The sequence below is a fragment of the Rhodotorula graminis genome (genome assembly GCF_001329695.1).
Source record: "Rhodotorula graminis WP1 unplaced genomic scaffold RHOBAscaffold_1, whole genome shotgun sequence".
In the NCBI taxonomy this organism is placed as follows: domain Eukaryota; kingdom Fungi; phylum Basidiomycota; class Microbotryomycetes; order Sporidiobolales; family Sporidiobolaceae; genus Rhodotorula; species Rhodotorula graminis.
In genome coordinates this window covers 785,228-806,817 of record NW_017264928.1, presented here as the reverse complement: position 1 = coordinate 806,817, position 21,590 = coordinate 785,228, and the positions used below count along the sequence as shown (strand labels likewise).

The window sequence follows — 21,590 nt, the reverse complement described above, 5'->3', positions numbered from 1 at the left end:
ACGAGAGAGAGACAGAGAGTCGCTCGCGGCCTTCTCAAGTTGAGCCACCTCGGCGGGCTCGCGTCGTCCGCTCGGGCCTCTCTCGCTGCTCTCGCCGCTCTCGAATCAAAGAGCACGCTCTGAACGACCTGTCGTTACAGAAGAGAAAGCAGCGACGACCAGCGAGCTGCGGGAAAGCCTCCTCCCTCATGCCCCTCCTCCTCCTGCTCCTCCCTCGCGACCCGCCTCGACAAGTGCCCTGTCTGCCGAGCAGGCGTCAGGCTTCGGCGCTCGAGAGGCTGCGAGAAAAAGGGAGAAGAGAGAGAGATAGAGAGACTGGGACGCACCTCAAGCCCTGCACCGAGCGACGAGGCGCTTGAGGTCAAAGTTCTCGAGGTCCTCGTCGGCGCGCTCGACGAACCCGTCCCAGTCGACGCCGTGCGTGATGCGCGCCACGTCGCTCGCCGCCTTGATCCACTTGGGCGCCTCGGCGTCGCTGGTGCGGCCGGCAATCTTGAGGAGCGAGCGCTCGGCGAGCGAACGCTCGGCCGGGACCGTGTACGGCGCCGAGACGACCTCGACGCGCTCGCCGCCGTCGGGCGTCTCGCGCACGTCGGCGCCCGAGGCAGAGATGGCCTTGAGCTCGTATACGTTGGCGAGGCGGTTCGAGTTGGGCAAGTGCGGGTGGCTGAGGACGTGCGCGCAGATGTGGTACGGCCCGACGAGGGCGTGGCGGTACGAGCTTTGCTGGCGGCGCGAGTAGGTGCCCTCGAGCTGCTCGATGGCGCGCTTGCGCGCGACAGCTTGTGGATGCGGGCGGGCAGGAAGTCCTGGTCGACGTCGGCCTCCTTGCTGATCGTCTTGCAGCGCACCAGGAGCTCGGCACGGCGAGCGACCTGCTGCGGCGTGTCGCGCCGCTCGTCGACGCAGTAAGCACACGTGCACCCGTTGGGGAAGTGCAGCTTGAAGAGGCTGTCGCGCTTCTCGGGCGCCGAGCTGGCTGGCACGTAGGCGGCAAAGACCTCGTCGCCGGCCTTGACGGGCGCGCGCGCTCGGACGACCTGCACGTCGCCGTACAGGGTCCACGAGGCGTTGGGCGTGCACGAGTGGTTGAAGAGCGAGCCGCCGAGGAAGAGCGCCGAGCCGCCGTCCTCGACGAGGTCGTGGCCGGCGTCGTCGTCGCACATGTTCGTGCGACGCAGGCTGAACCTCTGAGGGGCCTTGAAAGATTAGAGAGGTGGATGAGAGGGGGGAAAGAGAGAAGAAGAGGAAGCATCGGCGACGCACGCGTTGACGAGGCAGATGCCCTCGATGCGGGCGATGTCGGCAAAGGCGGGCTGCGACGACGAGTCGAGCTCGCGGTCCTGCTGCGCCCCGAGGACGGCCGCGCCGACGGGCTCGGCCTTCTCGCCGCCATGGAGCGCGTACAGGAGCGCTGCAGCCGACGGGTCGTCCTGGACCTTGGCGGCGCACGCCTCGACGAGCGCCATCTTGGACGCGCGGCTGGCCATGTTGCGCGTGAGGTCGTAGCCCATGACGAGGCGGCCCTTGGTCGCCTCGCCCGTCGCGAACGCCTCTCGACTGCGAGCGAGGGAGGCGTCCGAGAGGTCAGTCCACGTCGACGAGCCGGAAAGGGAGGGAGGGAGAGACGGCGAGGACGCACCGAGGAGCAGCTCGCCCGCCTTGATGTCCCTCGTCGCGACGATACCGCGACCGCCACCGCGGCCCTTGATCTCGACGACCTTGACGGGCCCGACGTAGTCGCCGAGCGACAGCTCCTTCTCGTCGACGCCCTCGTCCGAATCCTTGACGATCTGGCGCCAGTCGTACTCGCCCGTCGCGCTCTCGCGGAGCATGCGCTCGACGCGCTGCACGCACTCGCGACCCTCGGCGCTCGTCGGGTCAAGCTCGACGACGCGAGCGAACGCCTCGCGCGCCTTCTCAAGCTGGCGCAGGCCCTCGAGCGCCCTCGCGCGGCGCAGCGTCGCCTTAAGCTCGGCGAGAGCAGGCCCTGGGACCTCGCTCGACAGGAAGCCGAGCACGGCCGACGTGTCGCGCAGGGCCGAGGCAAAGCTGCCGAGGCGGAGGTGGGCCTGAGCGCGGTTGAGGAACAGGACGAGGCGCGTGGCGGCGTCGTCGGTCGAGTCGAGCCCGTCCGAGTAGGCCTTGACGGCGAGGAGGTCCTTTTTGGCGGCGAAGTAGCGGTTGCCGAGCGCCTTGTAGTCGAATGAGGCCGAGCGAGGCGTCGCGAGCGAGGACGTGGCCCACCTCGCACCCTTGACGAGCGGGTGCTGCGGCGACAGGACCTCGTAGTCGGTCGGCGTCTCGATGCGGACGACGTAGCAAGTGCCGGTCGCGTTGGGCTTGTAGGTCGACTCGCGGATGGCGAGGATGGTGCCGCGAGGGAACAGCAAGTCGAGGTCGGGCCCGGTGACCATGCCGTGGAGCGAGACGTTGTAGATGGCGAGCATGTCGCTGCACGACAGTCGATAAGGTCGAAAGAGAGTGGGAGGAAGGAGGTGTTAGTGGAGCGGGCGGGAGAGAAAGAGGAGGGAGAGGATGTAGGACGCACACGCGACCGTCCTGGTCCTCGACGACGCACGTGAGCCCGACGACCTTGACTGCGACAGGCAATTGGCGAGTCAGTATCCTGTGCGTCTGACCGTAACGGCTCTGGAGGGCGAGAGGACCTACTCGGCGACGAGACGATGCGGCAAAGCAAGAACCGACCCTGCGGGAGGAAGAGAGTCGGCTCGGCCTCGTAGACAGAGGCAACTTGGCTCGTACCGCGTGCATCTTGGTGACCATCATGTCCTTGAAGCGAACTGCGTCGGTACAACAGATCAGAGGCAAGCTCGAGAGGAGGGAAGACGTGAGGGAAAGCTGGACGCACTTGGCTTGAGCTGGTCGAGCGGCGTCGACGACGCATGTTTGCCGACGCCCACAAAGTTCCACAGGATCTGAGTGTCGTCTTGGACCTCCATCTTGGCCTGCTCGCTGCGCATGTGCTCCGTCTTAGCGATTGTCGAGAGGCGGTCGGCCGCGGGCGGGTACCGCTGAGGGCGCGCGCGCTCGAGGTCGAACTGGGCCCTGGCCGCCTCGATGTTCTGCTTGTACAGGGCCGCCCACTCGTCCGGGTCCTTGCTCGGCCTGAGGGACGGGCCTTGCGGGAGGCCGCCGCGGGCGGTGATGACCGAGCGGAGCTGCTCAGGGTTGCGGCGCAGGCGGTCGACCTCGTCGGCGGGCATGCCGAGGCTCAGAGCCATGTTGAAGAACACCTCGAGGTCGGGCGCGCTCATGGCGGCGAGAGCGAGGCAGGGTGGAGGAGGGAAAGGACACGAGGAGCGAGCACCGATGAAGAACGGCCGGTGTCTCGCCATTCTCAACCAGCGACGACCTCTCGAAAGCGCTTGACTGCCAGTGCGGGCTAGTCAGTACTCGTGCTCGAGACAGGCGAGCTGACAAGGCAAACCAGACGAGGAAAAAGAGGCCAAAGCGCACCTTTGCCGGGTCGACGACGAGGAGCTCACGCCGCGACGAGCGCGAAACAGCCGACTGCGAGCAGGACAGACTACGCGCAAGCGGTGAATGGCCGGCTCGACGATGCGCGCTCGACGTCTGGGGCGCACTGAGGCACAGCGCGAGCCTCGGACAGCTCGAGTCGCGGTCGAGCGTCGAGCGCTAGCGAGCACACGCAAGGACGAGCGGCGCGGCGATCCGTGCATCGTTGCGCCACATCTGCGGATGGTAGGCCGAGAGTTAGCAGAGGTTGCGGACGGACGAGCGAGAGAGAGAGTGAGGTCGACGTACGCTCGAACCGCGTCCTCGCCGCCGACGACCCGAGCGGTCTCGGGTCGCGCGGTACATACGAAGTGGAGCTGCTGACGAGTCTTTGCACCCTCGGCGCAGCAGCCTGACGCAAGCAGAGCTCCAGGCCGCGCAGGACGACCGCGAGCCGACGAGGGAAGCGGAGCTCAAGGGGCACGACGAGGCTGAGCGCGGCGGGCCGCAGCCTCGCGCTCGCCTCGTGCAGCACGTCGCACGCTCGAGCCAGCCGTCGGGGCGCCCGTGCTCGTAGGAGAGAGCGCGCGACTCACGCACGGCGGAAGGAAACGGGCGTGCCTGAGCCCACCGCCGTCGTCGCAGCAGAGGCCAGGCACCCGGCGCGGATGCTGCGAGCGAGCGGACCAGAGAGGACCAGGTGCACTTTGGCGAGGAAGCGATCAAGACAGCGAGAGACGTCAGGTGTCGAAAGCGAGTTGGCAGCGGAACGTGGGCGGCGGTGGGCTCGAGCGAACGAGCGTGGCAGCGCCCGTCGACGGGGAGAGAGACCGAGCGCAGGCAGGTGCAGGGGCGTGTTTGGAGCGAAGAACGAGCGAGAAGGGAGAGAGCGGCGGCGCTGGGAGGAGAGGGCGAAAGCTGCGCGAAAGGTGCGCGAAACGGCCTTCGGGCGACGGACGGCGCGTCGCTTCCCTCGTCCTCCTCGACCACCACCAGCTAGCACTTGACTGTGCTCAGCGTCCAGCCAGCCCAGCCAGTCCAGCCGACCCACCGGGCCCACCCCCTTCGTCCGCCGTCGCTCGCTCGCCAGCGCTCGCGCCAGCCGCAACCACCTCGCCCCTCCCCCGGACTCTGCTTGGTCGAGGGACCACCCTCTCGCGCCCAACGCCCACCCGACCTCGAGCGCGTCCAGCGGCACCACCACCGGCGCGACAGCTCTACCTCGACTCGGCACACCCGACTGCCCTCGCACCACACGCCGTCGAGCTCGAGATCCGCCCCCGCTCCCTGCACCCCACGAGGCGCGCGCTCGCCCTCGACCCGTCGGGCTCTCGTCCACCATGAACGTCCGCAAGGTGCGCCTCGCCTCGCCAGAACTTCCATCCCTTCTCCTGCAAGCCCGACCACTGACCGTGCCCTCGCGCGGCGCTCGCAGGCCATCACCATCCTGGTGATCCTCATTGCCCTCATCCTCGCAGGCACCGTCGCCGTCCTCACGACCGTCGTGCAGTACTTTGGCGTCGACCAGCGCGATGTCATCACCGAGCCCGAGATGCGCCTGTACGAGCGCCTCGCCGCCGCCGCTCGCTCCAACCTCCCGATCCCCGACAAGGGCCAGAAGGTCGTCGGCGGCGGCGGCGGTGCCGGCGACCCCGAGCCGCTCGCGCAACCTGTCGGCGACGATGAGCAGCTGTCGCCCGTGCTCGTCGTGACGCGCGACGACGCCGAGCGCGGCGACGAGTCGGTGCAGGACCTCCTCAACCGCCTCGACGAGCGCGGCTGGTTCTCCAACTCGTCGTCGACGTCCGCCGACCTTGAGGCCGTCGCCGAGCCCGAGCACAAGCAGAAGATCCCCAAGATCATCCACGCGACGTGGAAGACCGACACGGTGCCCGTCCGCTGGGCCGAGGTCCGCCAGGGCTGCATCGACCTGCACCCCGACTAGTGCGTCCAGCCTCTCTCCCTCCCTCCCCGTGTCTCCCTCATTGACACTCGCACGCCCCGCAGCGAGTTCAAGCTGTGGTCGGACGCGGCGTCGCGGGCGTTCATCGCCGAGCACTACCCGTGGTTCCTCTCGACGTTCGACGGCTACACGTACCCGATCCAGCGCGCCGACGTCATCCGGTACTTTGTCCTGCACCATTTCGGCGGCATCTACATGGACCTCGACATCGGCTGTCGGCGCAACCTCGACCCGTTCCTGTACTTTGACGTGATCCTGCCCGCGACCATCCCTGTCGGCGTCTCGAACGACCTCATGTTCGCCGAGCGCGGCCACCCGTTCATGGACCTCGTCATCCACAACCTCATCACGTTCGACCACTCGTACGGGACCAACTACCCGACCGTCATGTTCTCGACCGGCCCCATGTTCGTCTCGGCCGTGTACGGCATGTGGCCCAAGGATGTCGACGAGGGCGTCGAGCGCCAGGTGCGCATCCTCCCGCGCAGGTGGTACGGCAAGAACGCGCCCGTCAACGAGATGCACGAGTCGTACTTTGACCACTTTTACGGCTCGAGCTGGCACGCGTGCGTCCTCCTCCCTCTCTCGCCCACCCTCGTACCCGCCCTAACCCTCTCGCCCCCTCCCCTCTCCCTCTCTGCAGCGACGACGCCGGCTTCATCACGTTCCTCGGCAAGTTCGGCATCGCGCTCATGTACGTCGGCCTCGGCATCGTCGTCCTCGGCGTCGTGCGCCTCGTGTGGAACAAGCGGCCGGCGGCCCTCAAGACGCCTCGCACGATCGGGCCCATCGCCCTCCCGTACGAGGCCCTGCCGTTCGCGCGCCCGGGCACGCCCGGCAGCGGCAGCCGCCCTGCGAGCCCGAGCCACGGCGGGCCCTCGTCGTCGTCGTCCTCCGGGGCGGGCTCGCGCTTCGGGCCGCCCGCCGGCCGGTACCGCGACGACGGCAAGCCGAGCGGCCTGTTCTACATGCCCGTGTGGCTGTACCCCTCGGGCTCGTCGGACCGCGGTTCGCCCGGTCCTCGCCCCTCGAGCGGCGGCGGCGGCGGCGACGGCGCGAGCCCGAGCGGCGCCGGCGGGCAGCAAAACTGGTCGCAGTACTTCAGCAACCTGTCGTTCATCAACGACGAGGCGGCCGCCAATGCGCACCGCCAGCACGGCCACGAGCACGGCGGGTACGCGCCCGTGCCGAGCTTTTCGCGCCCGCCGAGCCCGAGCAACAACTCGATCCTGCACGCGCCCGGCTCGACGCACGACGGCGCGTTTGACGGCATGCCGCTGCACTCGATCCATGCGCCTCGGGCGCACAAGGCGTCGGCCTCGACGTCGTCGTCCTCTCCTTCCTCCCCCTCTTCCTCGTCCCACTTCCCCTCCTCCCCCTCGACCACCACCTCCAACCCCCCTCTGTCCCCCAATCCTCCGGCGTATTCGTCCCTGAGGAGCTGGGGGACGTCTCTCTTTCGCGGCGGCGTGGTCCCAACTTCCTTTCCCGTCGCCCTCGGCGGCGGGTCGCCCTCGTCTGCCGCGAGGGAGCCGCTCCTCCCGGTCGCCCACCACCCCGGGCACGGGCACGACCTCGAGGCGCGTCGCGTCCATCTCGACGCCGCGCCAGGGCCTGATGGCGGCGGCGGCGGACTCGGCCTCGGCGGACCGCCAGAGTACGCCGACACACTCGCACTCGTCGCTCCGGGTCCCGGGTCGCCCGGGTCGCTCGTCGACCCTCGAGGCGGACCAGCTCGAGCAGGGCGCGGCGGCGGCGCAGCAGCAGCAGATGCCGCTCGGTCGGATCGGCGGGGCCGTGCACCCGCTGCGGCAGCTGCGGCGCCGCCAGGGGACCGGGCCCTCGAGCGTCCCGCTGCAGGCGCCGCCAGCCGACGCTCCTCCTTCGACGGCAGCGGCGAGGACTCGCTCGAGGAGCAACTCGATCGCGAGCTCGCCGGCTTTGACGGGCGGCGCAGCGGGAGCGGGCGAGCCAGTCCTGCCCTTCTTGCCGCGGACGAGGGACGAGTGAAAGGGTACGGCTCGGGCGCGGGCGCGGGCGCGGTCGAGGAGGAGGTGGACCGGCTGCTGAGCGAGCTCGCGCCGGAGCAGGGCGACGAGGACGACGGTGGCGCGGCCAAGAAGGCCGAGTGAGCGCGCCCTCGCTTCTCCCTCCCTCCTTCTCACTCTCTCTCTCCCTCTTTCTCTCTCTCCCTTCGCTCTTCTCTCGCATCTCTACACGCACCGGCACCAGTTCTTCCCTCCTACCCTCCCTCGCACCTCCTCAGCCCCTCTTTCTCCTGCGCGCGCTCTTTGTGTACAACTCGCGGTCCTCGATCCCTCTCTCCCTCTCTCGCCTCTTTCTGGATACCCCCCGCACCCCTGGCATCGAGTGCAAACGGAGCGTGTCCGTATCCCGCGCCGTGGTGCGCGCGGTTGGCGCTGAGAGCAGTGAGGGTGGTCCGGCTCGAGCGAGGAGCTGAGCGCGAGGGCTGCGAAGCTCGGCTTGGGAAGGCCGACGACGGCCTCGTCTCGTCTCGTCTCTCTCTCTCTCTCTCTCTCTCTCTCTCTCTCTCTCTCTCTCGCTCCCTCTCTCCCTCTCTCTCTCCTCGTCGCGCCTTGAGCCGAGCCAGAGCTCGACACGTCGTTGCACACTGTACACGGAACGCTCGTTTTCATCGTCGTGACATGCGAGGGAGCGAGAGAGAGAGAGAGAGAGGGGGGGTATGCTGATGAACGAGGTGCGAGCGGGCGTGGCGAGAGAGAGAGAGAGAGAGAGAGAGAGAGAGAGACCTGCGCAACAGGCCACCGAGCAAGTCAGTCCTCTGCTCCCGTCGAGCCACCAACAGACAATGCGGGAGACCCTCGTCGAACGCACCAAGAGAGCGACGACCACCGACCATCGAGGAGAGAGAGGGAGGAGGCGCCCGGCCCCGCACTCAGACGGCGCGCTTGACCTCGAAGAAGCGCTTGAGGTAAAAGACCTGCCACGCGCAGACGGCAAAGAGGAGGACGGTCTGCACAATGGACCAGTACTTGACGCGGTCGTTGGTGCTCTCGGCGGCTGCGAGTGCGGCGTTGGCGGTTGGCGGTTGAGGGCGGAGAGGGAGAGGGAGAGGGAGAGGGAGAGGGGGATGGAGGGGAAGGCAAGGGAAAGGGGGGGGAGAGAGGTAGGCAGGAGAGTCAGTGCCGGGACCGAGACCGAGAAAGAGAGGGAGAGGAAATAAGCGACGACGCACTGTCGCGGTGCAGGCGCTCGCGCACGACAATGTACTCCTGCTCGTCCTTTACGGCCTCGAGCGCGGCCGACAGCTGTCGGATCTCGCGCTCGATCGGCGCCGTGTGGCCTGCGGGGTGGTGGAGCGGGTCAGCTCTGTGGGAGAGAGAGAGGGAGAGAGGGAGAGAGAGAGAGTGGGGCAACGCACCGTCGTCCTCGACGTACATGATGCCGTGCACGTTGAAGCTGGGAGGCGCGAGCGGTCGAGGGAGGGGGGCAAGCGTCAGGGTCCGTCGCCGAGGGCCCGCTCGCTCGCCCCACACGACACGAAAGAGGGAGGGAGGGGGGGACGCACCTGACCGTCTTGCCGCTGACGGTGCTCATCTCGTTCGAGAAGCAGTAGGTGAACCGACCGTCCGACTCTGCCGTGAACGAGTGGGTGCCCGTGTCCTTCTTGCGCTGCTCGTTCATGGTGCGGCCGGTCGGGCCCGTGAGCGAAAAGTCAATGTCGAGGTGGCCCCCGCCGGCGACTTGGTACGTGACGGTCATCTGGTTGCGGGTGAGAGGGAGAGAGGGAGGGAGGTGGGGGAGAGTGAGTGGTCGAGGTGAGCCGGGGCGGGTCACGGGGCAACAAGAGAAGAGAGGACGGACCTTGTCCTCTGTGTGGAGGTCCTCGAAGAAGCACTCTTTGGCGCCTGCGTCGAGGTCGATGGTGTGGGCGCGTGCCGTCGACGCGGCGAGGGCGACGAGGGCGACGAGGGACGAGAGGAGCGACCAGCGCATGGTGGGCGTGTTTGGTGGGAGTGGCACCGGGCCGGGCACACTGTGGCTGTGGTGGTGGTGACAGCAGTCGAGCGGCGCGCGGTGATGAGATGAGGACGAGAGAGTGAGACCCACCTCTGCTCCTCCTCCTCCTCCTCCCTCATCTCTCTCACCAACGACACAGAGACCATGAGCGCACGCAAGTCGGCCAACCAGCTCCCCAACACGCTCGACCGCTTCCTCAAGAGCCGCGCCCTCCTCAAGCAACCCCCGCCCGCTTTTTACCCCATCGTCGCCCACCCTCCCGCTCCCTCGCTCGTGCGCGCCTTTCCCTCGAGGAGTGACGACGACCTGCCCCCGACTGCCACCACCACCCGTGCCGCCTCGCTCGCCGACCTCGCACGCGACAAGCTCAACCGCGGCGTGCGCCTCACCGCCCAGGAGGACGCCGCCCTCGTCTCGTCTTCCTCCCAGCCGCAAGCCCGCCGCAAGCCCCCGCGCCCGGCCAACACGCGCCACCCGCGACCCTGGCGCATCGTCTTCCCCGAGGACCCGGTCCGCGACCGCTTCTTTGCCGACCACCCGTTCGAGGCGCACCGCCCACAGTCGCTCGTCGAGGGCGAGCTCGTCGCAGAGCCGAGCGGGCCTCGGGGCAAGGAGTGGACAGAGTTGAGGCAGCGCACTGTCAACCCGACTGCGGACGAGTGCGTCCCACCTCTCTCTCTCTCTCTCGGGGCGACCCTGTGCCAGTAACTGACCCTCGCGCCGCACCACCCCCAAAGCTGCATCGCCTTCATCACCAACCTGACGACCTCGCACGCGCTCCCACTCGCCGTCGCCTACCCGCACGGTGTCGCCCAGTTCCGCACCCTGCGCGCCGAGCACGAGACGGCCACGCGCGCGGCCCAGCTCGAGGCCGAGTCGCACGGCGCGCGCTTCTTTGGCGCGCTCGACCGCGCCGTTAAGCTCGAGGAGCGCGTCCTCGACGAGTGGACGAGCGCGAGGGAGATCCAGGAGGGCTTTGCGGCCGCCGGGAGGAACGGCGCGCAGGGAGCGCAGGCCCAGACGCAGGTGGCGCAGGGCGTCGCGGCGCCGCAGGGGAGCGTGTGGGCGCCTGCCGAGGCGCGGCCGGCGTTTGGCGGCGGCGGCGGTGCCGACGAGAGCTTGTTCTCGGGCGGGGTCGAGTACCTGGGCCGGTTTGCGAGTGCGGGTGCGAGGAGCGTGCAGGGACAGGGACAGGGGGAGGAGGGGACGAGGCCCGGTGCGGTGGTGAGGGGGGATGGCCTGCTCGTCGAGGCGCAGGCATAGAGCGTTGCAACTGTGCAAGCGTGGACCGTCGCACTCGCCGCGAGAGGGAGAGGCTCGAGAGCCGCACAGCTGGTCGGCGGACCTCCGTCGTCGAGTCGCGCGCGGTCGAGACCTCGCTCCTCCTCTCGAGCTCGTTCACCCACCTACGAGCACACCGCCGCACTGTGTGCACCGCTGTACCGCCCGCTCGCTCGAGCCACGCACCGCCCCCGACGCGCCCACGCTTGCGCTCTTTGCCCGCCGCGCCGTCCCTCCCCCCACCCGCTCGCTCGTCACCTCGCTCGACCCACGCGCCCGCACGCACACGCACGCACCATGGCGTACGAGTACGACACCAAGGGCGTCCTCCTCGAGGTGAGCTCTTTGCCCTCCTCCCTCCTCTGCACCGTGCGCGCGCACTCGTTCTGGAGCCCGAGACCCTGACCCGCGTCCCTCCTCGACTCTCGCAGTGGATGAAGGAGTGAGTTCCCCTGCCACACCTGGGCAACTCGACAGGGCCCGAACGGTCTCAAGTACCGCGAGCGCTGACTGTTTGCCCCCACCTCTGTCCTCCTCCTCCCCTCCCCTTCTCCCTCCCTCCCTCTCCCTCTCCCTCGCTCCCCCTCTCCTCTCCTCGCCTCGCCTCGCACCCGGCAGCGGCGCCAACAAAACCTGCGTCGAGTGCGCGACGCCGCACCCACAGTGGTGCTCGCTCTCGCTCGGCGTCTCGCTGTGCCTCGCGTGCAGCGGCACGCACCGCAGCCTTGGGTCGCACCTGTCGTTCGTCAGGAGCCTCACCATGGACAAGTGGACCGACAAGCAGATCGAGCGCATGAAAAAGGGCGGCAACAGCCGGTGCAAGGAGTTCTTTGAGGCCAATGGGCAGCCGTTCATGAGTCTGCCGATGACGGAGAAGGTGCGCCCTGCTCTCTCTCTCTCTCTCTCTCTCTCTCTCTCTCTCTCTCTCTCTCTCTTTGTGCCCTCGTCCTCCCTCGACGAGCACCGACTGACGCACTCTCCCCGCCCCCCGCCGCCGCACCCCGCACGCAGTACAACACGCACGTCGCGGCCATGTACCGCGACAAGCTCGTGTGCGACGCCGAGGGCCGCCCCTGGATCCCGTCCGACCCGCCCGCGCCCACCACGACCTCGTCGTCTTCGTCGTCGCCCTCGCCCTCTTACGGCGGCTCGTCCAACGGCGCCGGCGGCGGTGGCGGGCTCCGCAAGCCTCGCCTCGGCGCCCTCTCGTCGTCGTCCGCCTCGTCGCCGCGCTCCGGCTCGCCCTCGTCCTCGTCGCACGGCGGCGCCCCAGGCGGCGGCGGGGGCGACCAGGGCGCGCGGCCGACCAAGGCGCAGAACGAGGACTTTTTCTCGCGCATGGGCGCGGCCAACGAGGGCAGGCCTGAGCACTTGCCGCCGAGTCAGGGGGGACGGTACGGCGGGTTTGGCGGCGGTGGAGGGCCGAGCGGTGGTGCGGGAGGAGCGGGGCGAGGGGGAGGGGGAGGGGGAGGGGGAGGGGCGGCCAACCCGCTCAGCAGCAGGAACTTGCCCGGGCTCGACGACTTGAGGGACGACCCGGTCGGAGCGCTCGGCAAGGGGTGGGAGTTCCTCGGCGCGGCGCTTGGGGCGGTCGGAAAGACGGTCAACGAGTGCGTCGCTGGGCTCTCTCTCCTCTTCATCTCTGTCTCTCTCGAGAGCGCGCGCACGGTGGGTGTGGACGAGTCGACGACGAGCGTGACCTGACCTGACCGTCTTGCTCCCTCTCCTCCTCCTCCCTCCCTCCTCGCCTCCCTTCACTCCGCCGTCCACCCTGCCCCAGGTCCGTCCTCCAACCGACCCTCGAACGCGCTCACGACCCAGCCCTCCAATCCCACCTCTCGACACTCTCGACCAAAGCCCTCTCGCACCTCTCGACCGTGACCCGCGCCGGCGGCCAAGCCCTCTCGACCACGCTCGACTCGAGCTCGACCTTCCTCCGCACCCAGGCCGGCGTAGACGTCGGCGACCTCGGCGCCCGGTACGTCGACCGCGCGACGGGACGCGGCGCCGGGGAGGGCTACGGCAGCGTTGGGGAGGCGAGCGCTCCTGGCGGACACAGCGCGAGCGAGCCGGGCAGGGGCGACTTTTTCGGAGACTATGGCGTCGGTGGGCCGAGTGGTGGGAGCCCTGAGCTTGGGCGGTCGCGGTTGGACGGCCCGGCGCAGGATAAGGGAGGAGGGTTGCGCGAGGCGCCGACGGCGCCGGCGCCGGCGCCGCAGGTGACGGGCTCGTGGGCCGACCTCGCGCCTCAGGCGGCGGCGCGCAAGGCGGCTGCTGCCGCCAAGGCGCAGACTGGTCCGGCGGCGGCGACCAAGAAGAAGGACGAGGACGAGTGGGAGTCTTGGTAGCTCGTTCCCGCTCGGTCCCTTGCAACTCGTTCGCTCTCTCTTCTCTCTCTCGCTCTCTCTCGGGTCGCGAGGATAGCCGCTCAGAGAGAGAGTCAAACTGCCTCGTGGTACTGCAGAGGCGTCTTTTCCGATGCGGGCTACGGCTTGTGCGGCGTGGGCTCGATGCTGATGCGAGAGCGAGAGAAAGAGAGAGAGGGAGCCGTCGTCCGACAACACGTGTTTCTACCTGCGCCCCTCGCCCTCTCACAGCTTGGCGAGCAGCGCCTCGTCGCTCCGCCACGGCTCGCGCTCGCGGAACAACTCCTTGGTGTCGCGCGCCGGCCTCGCAATGGCCGGGTTGGCCGTCCCACCCGTCGCGCTCCCGCTCGCCATGCGCACGACCCGGTCGACCGTCGCGGCGCTGTCGCGCTCGTACAAGACTGCGGGCGCCTGGTCGACGAGCTCGCGCAGGGCGAGCGCAGAGAGCTGCGTCGGCGGGAGGTCGGTCGACGTGCCGAGCACGAACGAGTCGAGAATGAAGTCGAGCGACGAGGGCGAGTGCTGCGCCGTTGCGGCGACGAGGCGCGCGATCGCGGTCGCGTACGACTCTGCGTGCGAGAGAGAGAGAGTCAGTGACGTGCAGGAGGAGAGAGAAGAAAGAGAGAGAGAAGCAGGGAGAGGGGGCGCACCCTTGGGCGACTCTGCGAACGCCTCTGAGATGATGTCGACGACCGACGACACGCTCGCCTCGCCCATGTTGCTGCCGCCGCTCGAGACGGTCGCGGCGAGGCCGTTGACGACCGAGTCGCGCACGTCGCCCTCCTCGCTCGCGACGAGGTTGACGAGCTCGGTCACGAGCGGGTCGACTCGGGGCTGGTGCCGCATGAGGGCGCCGAGCGCCGCGACGCCCCGGTTGCGCACCGACAGCGACGACGTGTCGACGAGCGACTTGACAAACGTGCGCTGCAGTTGCGGGAAGAAGGGCTTGACGTACGCCGACACGCGCACGAGGAGGATCGTGAGCGTCGACAGGATGGCCGACTTGACGGGCGCCGGGAACCGGTCGCCGATGACGCGGATGAGCGGGCCGACCGTCTGGATGCAGTAGGCCTTGAACGCCTCGGGCGAGGTGCGCTCGACGAGGTCGCCGAGGCCGTACGCCGCCTGCTCGCGCTGCTCGGCCGTGCCGGCGAGGAGGCCCTGCAGGAGGATGGCTGTCGACGATGGCGGCAAAGAGTCAGTTTTGAGGACGCAGTGAGAGAGAGAGAGAAAGAGAACGAGGAAAAGGCGGGACGCACGCAGGATGGGCTTGAGGCCGTTCGGGCGCGAGAAGCCGTCGACGGGCTTGCCGACGATGCCGACGCCCTCGATCGTGCGCCGCAGCGGGACGACGAGCGCCTCCATGTCCTCCTTGTCGATCGTCTTGACGAGCGCGTCGAGGGCGGTCCATGCGGCGCCGACGACGTCGGGCGTGCGGTCGTCGAACAGCGACACGAGCTGGCGGATAAAGTCGACGACGTAGTCGGCAAAGTCGGCCTCGGTCGCCTTGCAGAACCGGGCGTACAGGTTGCAGCCCGTGATGCGTTTGCTCGGCACCTCGTGCTTGCACAGCGACAGCATGTGCATCTGGAGGCTGCCGAGGCCGCTCTCGTGGTCCTCGACCGACGCGAGGACGGCGTTGAGCGCCGAGTCGAGCGCGTCGAGCGTGTCGTCGTCCTGCTCCGTCTCGAGCGCGTTCTGGAGCGCGTCGACAATGTTGGTCAGGCGCCGGCCGAGCGCCGAGCCGGCGACGCGCACGAGCGCCGACAGCGCGCGCGCGTTGAACGCCGTGATCGGCTTGGCCGTGAGGCGCGGCACGAGGATCGGAAAGATCTTCTCGGCGCGCACCTGCATGACCTCGCGCAGCGCCTCGAGGGCGGCGTCGGCCGTCGGGCCCGGCGTCTGGAGCGCGTCGAGGAGGGTAGGGATCGTCTCGTCGATGGCGCGCGTGCCGATGACCTGCTGCGCGACGTCGAACGCCTGGCCCGCAGCCGAGCGCACGTTGGCGTCCCGGTCGACGAGCGCGGTGCGGACGGCGGCGATGACGGCGTCCTCGTGCGCCTCGAGCGCCGTCTTGCCCGTGTTGGCCATGAGCTCGGTGAGGGCGAGGCAGACGCCCTCGCGCTGTCGCCGGTCGTCCGAGCGCATCGCCTTCTGCAGGCTCGCAATGACCTCGCCGAGGACCGACTCGCCGAGGCGGCGGCACGTGTCGGCCAGGCACCGCGCCGCCGTCTCGCGCTGCTCGAGCGCAGGGCTCGCGAGGATGCGGACGATGATCGACACTGCGCGAGAGGAGGAGAACTGTGAGCAGCTGTGCGACTGGGTCGCAAAGTGAGAGAGGGAGAGAGGGACGCACTGAGGATGGGCAGGATCTCGCGGACCGTGCGCGGCGTGTTGGGGACGAGCGCCTTCCACACGCCAATGGCGGCCTGGCGGACACCGCCGACGGCGTCCTGGCGCACGATGTAGATGGCGGCGAGGACGCGGTCGCGGCGCTCCTTGCCGAGGCCGTCGATGAGGGCCTTCTTGGCCGCGTCCATGCCGGGCGCCGCCTCCTCGGCGGCCTCGTCCTCGCCGTCCTCGTCCTCGCTGATCTTGCCGCTGATGCCCGAGATGCGGAACAAGAGGTCGCCGATGAGCTGCACCGAGCTCTGGCGGATGCGCCACGACTCGTCGAACAGGCCCTGCTCGAGTTCGGGGAGCAAGAGGTCGATCGCCTTTGTGCTGTGGTTGGCGACGATCATGCGGCCGGCGCGCATCGACGCCTCGCGCACAAAGTCCGAGTCGTCGGCGAGGCCCGACAGGACGGGCTGGATGATCTTGCCGAGGTACGGCGAGAAGCGGTCGCCGAACGTGACGGGGAGGAAGACGAGGAGCGAGATGTGGCCCTCGCGGATAAACACGCGCGGGCTCGACAGGTTCTGGAGGATGGTCGGGAACAGCTCCTCGAGGCGGTCGACACCGAGGCCGGCGAGGACCTCGGACACGCCCTGCGCCGCACCCTGCTGGTCGACCTGGGCCGCCGGCGACTTGAGGACCGACATGAGCGACTCGATCAAGTCGGGGAAGTTGTTCTCGCCGAGGCGCTCGACGAGGCCGCCGAGCGACTTGGCCGCCGTCGAACGCGCCTCGGGGACCGGGTCGACGAGGACGTCGCGCAGGAGCGGCACGAGCTGGTTCAGGTACGGCACGAGGTCGCGCGCCTCGGTGAGGGTCGCCATGTTGCCGACGATGGCGGCCGACTTGCGCTTGATGTCGGCGCTGCGCTCGCGCAGGCCGCGGTCGAGGATCGGGACGAGGAGCGCGAGCGACGACGCGTCGATAAAGTGGGCGAACGTCGTCGTCAGGAGCGTGTCGAGCGCCTGGGCCGTCTTGCGCGCCGGGTCGACGAGGGCGTCGAGGAGGACGCTCGTCATCTCCTGGATCTCGGGGTTGGTGACGACCTCGCCGAACCGCTTGAGGCTCGTGTTGGCCGACTCGCGCACCTGCTTGTGCGTGTCGGTGAGGACCTCGGTGAGGCGAGGGAGGATGGTCGGGAGCGAGGCCGACAGCTGACGAGGCGCGAGGAACGCCATGGCGCCCATGAGCTCGATCGCGCCCTTCTTGGCGCGCCACTGCTTGTCGTCGAGGCCCTCGAGGAGCGTCGGCAGGATGAGCTTGACGGCGTGCCCGCTCAACTTGCTCATGATGGCCTTGGCCGCGTCTTGCGTCGCCTCGCGCACGTCGGGCGACGAGTCGCCGAACGCGGCGAGGAGCGTCGGGAGGATCTCCTGGATGTAGGGCTCGAACAGGCGCCCGAGGACGGTCGACAGGACCTCGTAGCCAAAGACGGCGCCTTGGCGGGCCTGCATCGTCTTCTTGTCCTCGGCGTTGTCCTGCAGGCGGCCCATGACGCCGAACTCCTGGATCGCCGACAGGCCGCGACCGGCGACGACGCCGGCGAGACCGTACGCGGCGCCGCGGCGCTCGGCGTACTTGGCGCCGTTGAACAGGTCGTTGAGGAGCTGGTCGGCGAGGTCGGGCACGTCGTCCTTGATGACGCGGATGAGCGGCGGCAGGCAGTCGCACACGGCGGCCTGGACGACCTCGGACGGCGTCTTGAGCGCGTCGACGAGGCGGCCGATGACCTTGGCGACGCGAGGGTCGGCCGGGTCGAGGTGGCGCGCGAGGCGGCCAAACAGGACGACGAGCGCCTCGGTGATGTGGTCCTGCGTCTCGTCGCCCGTGCTCGGGCGGGCGAGGTACGCCTCGAACGTCGCGATGAGGTCCTGGAGCGTCGCCTTGCCGTGCAGGTCGATGACGGCCTGGGCCGCCTCGAGCATCTCGCTGCGCACCGACTGGCTGCGGTCGCCGAGCGCCTTGCCCTCGATGAGGAGGTCGAAGAAGGTCTTGACGTCGACGGGCGACAACAGGGGGCCGAGGAGGCGCAGCGTCGTCGCGATCGCCTTGCGCGCCTTCCACGGGTCCTCGCGCGAGAGCGACTCCTCGATGAGCATGCCAAACCGGTCGTACTCGGGCAGGAGCTCCTGCGCCTTGTCGTCGTACTCGGCGACGAGCTGCATGAGCGCGTCGGCCATGTGCTCCGGGTGGATGCTGACGCCCTCGGCGATGGCGGCGGCCGTCGCCTCGCGGACCGAGGCCGACGAGTGGCTCAGGAGCGGCAGGAGGCGCTGGAGGAAGTCGCCGGGGACGCCGAGGCCGTTCTCCTGCCACACGGTCACGGCGAGCTCGCGGTTGCGCTCGTCGACGTCGTGCGCGAGGACCCACAGGCTCGCGGGGAACTCGGCGTCGGTGAGGTCGAGAGGCTGCAGCGGGCGAAGGAAAGAGCGAGTCAGTGCCACGCTCCTGGACTAGTGCAGGAGAGAGAGAGGGCGAGAGACGCACCTGAAGAGCCTGCAGCGCCGCGAGGCGGACGAACGCCTCCTCCGTGAGCGCGCCGTCGAGAATGGCCGCCACCTCGTCGACCGACGCGTTGTCCTGGATCGCCTCGCCGAGGTCGGCGAGCGCCGTCGCGGCGACACGGCTCAGGGCCGGGTACCCGGTGAGGGCCGCAAACAGGTCGCCGACGAGCGTGAGGCGCGGGAACGCCGTGTCGGCGCACTGGCGCGCGTGGAACGACACAAAGTCGAGCGCGAGCGCGAGCTGCTCCATGGCGTTGCTGCCCTCGGCGCCGGCGACGATCCCGACCCCGCCGGTGCGCAGGATCTTGCTGACGAGCGGCGCCGCGTAGGCGAACGTGCCGGCGTCGAACGGCTGCTGCTCGGCGAGGTAGCGCAGCTGGAACAGGACGCGCGACACGAGGTCGGGCAGCGGCTCGGCGCGGAACTCGTCGGGCACGACCTGGGCCTCGACGCTGCGCAGGACGGCGGTGCCGAGCGCGACCTTGAAGACGCCGAGCCGGTCCGAGCAGATGTCGGCCAGGCGCTGGTACGTCTCGAACGCCTCGTGCGCGACGAGCGTCGTCGGCTGCATCGTGATGACGGCGAGCGTCTTCTCGATCATGGACGCGAGGTACTCGCGCACGAGCTCGGCGCGGCTGCGCACGAGGCACAGGGCGAGCTGGAACCCGCGCTTGAGGCGCGCGAGCGCGGCGGCGACCTGGGCGCGGATCTCGTCCTCGAGCGCGAGCTGCTTCTCGAGCGCGGCGCGGTCCTGCTTCGAGAGCTGGGCCGCGACGGGCTTCTTGCGCGCGAGCGACTCGCGCAGCTCGGCCTCCCACAGCGCGATCTGGTGCTCCTTCGAGTTGGCCTTGCCGACCGGCGCCGCCTGCTTGGCCTTGTCCTTGGCGGCGGCGAGCACGTCGACGAACGCCTGGCCGGCCGGCGTGCCCCACACGCCAAACTCGGTCGCGCCGATGAAGGCGAGGTGCGCCGGCTCGAGGTCGTCCTCGAACTGGGCAAACAGGGCCGGGACGGCCTTGGCCGGGTGCACGAGCGCGAGCGTCGTCGCGGCGCGGTACGCCGCCGCCGTCAAGCCCGGGTCGCCTTTGGGCGCGAGCGACGCGTCGGCGAGGACGAGGTCGAGCAGGTGCGCGAGGCGCTCGTCGATGAGCTTCTCCGGGTCGACCTTTGCGCGCATGACGAGGTCGACCCAGAAGCTCGCCTCGCTCGTCGACAGGCGCGGGTGGTGCGCGACGACGACGAGCTGCGCGACGAGGTCCTCGCGCGTGTCGAGGTCGTCGTCGGCGCCCTCGGCGTCGAACGAGACGAGGGCGTTGAGGAGCGGGCGGAGCCGACCGGCGCGGTCGATGGGCGCGTCGGGCGCGTCGTCACCGGCCGCGACCTTGGCCGTGAGGGCCACCTTGGGCTTGCTGTCGCCCGCGACGAACCAGGCGCGCAGGCCGTCGCGCAGGGCGAGGTGCACGAGCTTGGGCGAGTGGGCGACGCCGGCGCGCACGAGGTCGACGGCCTCGCGGCGGATGTCGTGCGACGCGCCCTCGGTCGCGCAGTGGATGACGGCGGCGGCGAACGCGGCGCGGAGCTGGTCGTCGGCGGCGAGGTGGTCGGGCGACGAGACGAGGTAGGCCGACAGGGCGCGGCACAGCCACGTGCCGTCCTCGACGGTCGCCGCCTTGCGGTACACCTTGTCGTACAGGAAGAAGTTGGGCTTGGCGCCCTGTTGGCCGAGCGTCTGCATCGTCGGGTTGGCGGCGATGAGGTCGTCTGCAGGCGAGTGACAAGGTCAGGCTCTCGTTCCTCGTCCGGCTCGTCCGCCTCGAGAGAAAGAGAGAGTTAGAGGTAGACGTACTGATCTTCTTGCTGTCCCACTTGGGTGCCCGACTCTTGAGGACGGCGACAGCGACGTACCCCTCGAGCGGCCCGCTCGGCGAGTTGAGCAAGTTGGTCGCGACCGTCTTGAGCGCCGCCTCCCACGCCGGCGCCAGGTCCTCGGCAAACGCGCGCTCGGCGCCCGTCACCTGCGCCGCCGCCTCGCCATGCTCGAGCGCCCAAAAGACGCTCCCGAGCGCGGCCTGCGCGCGCCGCCTCAGCGCCGGCTTGGTGTCGCCGAGGCTCTTTACGAGCGCGGCGACGTGCGCTTGCGGGACGGCAACGTCGGCCTCGAGCGCCCTCGGGAGGTGCACCTCGAGGGCGCGCATGAGGGCCGCAAACGTCGCCTCGTTCGATTCCTTTGCGAGGGCGCCGAGCGCGGTCGCGACCACCTCGGGCGAGACGGTCGCCGAGGCGGGCAGGGCGCCGAGGAGCGTGTAGAGCGTCGTGCGGTGGTCGGGCGAGGTCGTCTTGCCCGTGCGCAAGGGCGCGTACACCTGCTCGGCGACGGGCAGGAGGTCGCTCTCGCCGCCCGACGACGACAAGGACGGCGACGAGAACAGGGTCGCGAACACGCGCGTCGCGGCGGCGCGCGTCGGTGCCGAGACCGACTTGGTCGGCGCGAGGACGGCGGGCGCGAGGCGGGTGCGCAGGGCCGGGTCGGACGAGATCGAGGTCGGGAGGGCGGCGAGGAACGCGTCGAGGTTGACGAGGCCCGGCTCGGCGACGCGGTTGATGGCCTTTTCGAGCGCGGGGACGAACGTCGTCGTCGCGTCGTCGAGCGTGACGGTCGCGGCGATAAAGTCGTCGAGCGCGCGCAGGACGTGCGGCGGCGGGGCCGTCTTGGACAGGGCGACGGCGGCGAGGTAGTAGTCGTTGACGGCGGGCTTGAGCTCGTCGACGCACGTCTTGGCGACGTCCTTGTGGCCCTTCGAGTCGCGCAGGCGCAGGGCGACGTCGAGCGCGACGCCGACGAGGGGTGCGTGACGGTACGGCGGGTCGACCTTTGCGGCGACGAGGGTGCGCACGAGGCGCGCGAGGGACGCCGGGCGGTTGCGGATGGCGCGACGGGCGAGGACGAGGGTCGAGTGACGCAGGGCGGGCTTGACCGGGTTGGCCTCGTCGAGGAGGGTGTAGACGAGGGTCGACAGGGACGACGCGAGCGACGAGAACTGGGGGTCGTCGAGCGGGCGGTCGGCCGGCACCGACTGGTAGATGGTGACGGCCCACCCGAGGAGGGCGAAGCGGGTCGACGCGGCGCCCGTCTTGTCGACCTTTGCCGCCTCGCCGTCGAGCCACTTGATCAGGCCCGACGTGAACGGCGTGGCCGACTTGGTCGCTGCGGCCGCCGAGGGCTCGGCGGCGTCGGTCGCGGCGATCGCAGGTGCGGCGGCGGCGGCATGGTCGCGGGCGAGGATGGCCGACAGGACGTCGAGGACGGCGGTGCGCGAGGCCGAGTCGACGTAGCGGGGGACGGTCGGGAGGAGGAGGCGGACGAGGTCCTGGACCTGGCTCGCCTCGAGGGACGCTGCGGGGGGTTGGCGGGATCGGGGTTTCAGTGAGTGGCTCTCTTAAGAGAGCACAGTCGACGCACGCTTGGCTGCGGTGGCTGCGAGGTCGTGGAGGGTCGAGGTGCGGTCGGCGACTCGAGGCGACTGGAGCTGAGCGCGGGCATTTGTGCACAGGGCGGGCCAGTCGTGCTGGTGCTGCTGCGGGTCCATGACGGGCTGG

At 69.5% G+C, this 21,590-nt stretch overlaps 6 protein-coding genes across 6 annotated transcripts; 3 read left to right on the top strand and 3 right to left on the bottom strand.

Annotated features, from left to right (window-relative positions):
* Nucleotides 1-256: 256 nt before the first annotated feature.
* On the bottom strand, nucleotides 257-3,278 carry RHOBADRAFT_40724 (uncharacterized protein; the record flags this gene model as incomplete). Its single annotated transcript, XM_018413757.1, has 9 exons — nucleotides 257-278; nucleotides 341-768; nucleotides 852-1,188; nucleotides 1,267-1,555; nucleotides 1,643-2,454; nucleotides 2,552-2,600; nucleotides 2,674-2,710; nucleotides 2,767-2,804; nucleotides 2,873-3,278. 9 exons carry the CDS (start codon nucleotides 3,276-3,278, stop codon nucleotides 257-259), a joined length of 2,418 nt encoding a protein of 805 aa, XP_018274229.1.
* A 1,754-nt stretch (nucleotides 3,279-5,032) lies between these two features.
* Nucleotides 5,033-6,168, top strand: RHOBADRAFT_10824 (glycosyltransferase family 32 protein; the record flags this gene model as incomplete). The annotated part of the gene is made up of 3 exons (XM_018412009.1): nucleotides 5,033-5,424; nucleotides 5,488-6,009; nucleotides 6,087-6,168. Coding segments are annotated over 3 exons (996 nt in total), but the record flags the coding sequence as incomplete, so codon positions are not given.
* Nucleotides 6,169-8,360: 2,192 nt separating this feature from the next.
* Nucleotides 8,361-9,421, bottom strand: RHOBADRAFT_11156 (uncharacterized protein; the record flags this gene model as incomplete). Its single annotated transcript, XM_018412030.1, has 5 exons — nucleotides 8,361-8,485; nucleotides 8,661-8,768; nucleotides 8,847-8,884; nucleotides 8,994-9,187; nucleotides 9,290-9,421. The coding sequence occupies 5 exons, from the start codon at nucleotides 9,419-9,421 to the stop codon at nucleotides 8,361-8,363; spliced, it is 597 nt and encodes a 198-aa protein (XP_018274227.1).
* Nucleotides 9,422-9,919: 498 nt separating this feature from the next.
* Nucleotides 9,920-10,740, top strand: RHOBADRAFT_23138 (uncharacterized protein; the record flags this gene model as incomplete). Its single annotated transcript, XM_018412592.1, has 2 exons — nucleotides 9,920-10,104; nucleotides 10,183-10,740. Coding segments are annotated over 2 exons (711 nt in total), but the record flags the coding sequence as incomplete, so codon positions are not given.
* A 125-nt stretch (nucleotides 10,741-10,865) lies between these two features.
* Nucleotides 10,866-13,119, top strand: RHOBADRAFT_65870 (uncharacterized protein). Its single transcript, XM_018418803.1, has 5 exons — nucleotides 10,866-11,062; nucleotides 11,158-11,168; nucleotides 11,345-11,603; nucleotides 11,738-12,336; nucleotides 12,507-13,119. Exons 1-5 carry the CDS (start codon nucleotides 11,024-11,026, stop codon nucleotides 13,072-13,074), a joined length of 1,476 nt encoding a protein of 491 aa, XP_018274225.1. The 5' UTR covers nucleotides 10,866-11,023; the 3' UTR covers nucleotides 13,075-13,119.
* Nucleotides 13,120-13,317: 198 nt separating this feature from the next.
* On the bottom strand, nucleotides 13,318-21,580 carry RHOBADRAFT_40719 (uncharacterized protein; the record flags this gene model as incomplete). The annotated part of the gene is made up of 7 exons (XM_018413756.1): nucleotides 13,318-13,661; nucleotides 13,743-14,267; nucleotides 14,352-15,374; nucleotides 15,449-17,897; nucleotides 17,977-19,754; nucleotides 19,840-21,387; nucleotides 21,454-21,580. 7 exons carry the CDS (start codon nucleotides 21,578-21,580, stop codon nucleotides 13,318-13,320), a joined length of 7,794 nt encoding a protein of 2,597 aa, XP_018274224.1.
* Between the last annotated feature and the right edge of the window lie 10 nt (nucleotides 21,581-21,590).

Excerpts from the sequence above, each read along its gene's own strand:
- RHOBADRAFT_65870 (XM_018418803.1), top strand. The coding sequence starts at position 11,024 with ATGGCGTACGAGTACGACACCAAGGGCGTCCTCCTCGAG. Across the intron at positions 11,604-11,737 it reads GTCTGCCGATGACGGAGAAG|TACAACACGCACGTCGCGGC; the intron begins GTGCGCCCTGCT and ends CCCCGCACGCAG. Across the intron at positions 12,337-12,506 it reads GTCGGAAAGACGGTCAACGA|GTCCGTCCTCCAACCGACCC; the intron begins GTGCGTCGCTGG and ends ACCCTGCCCCAG.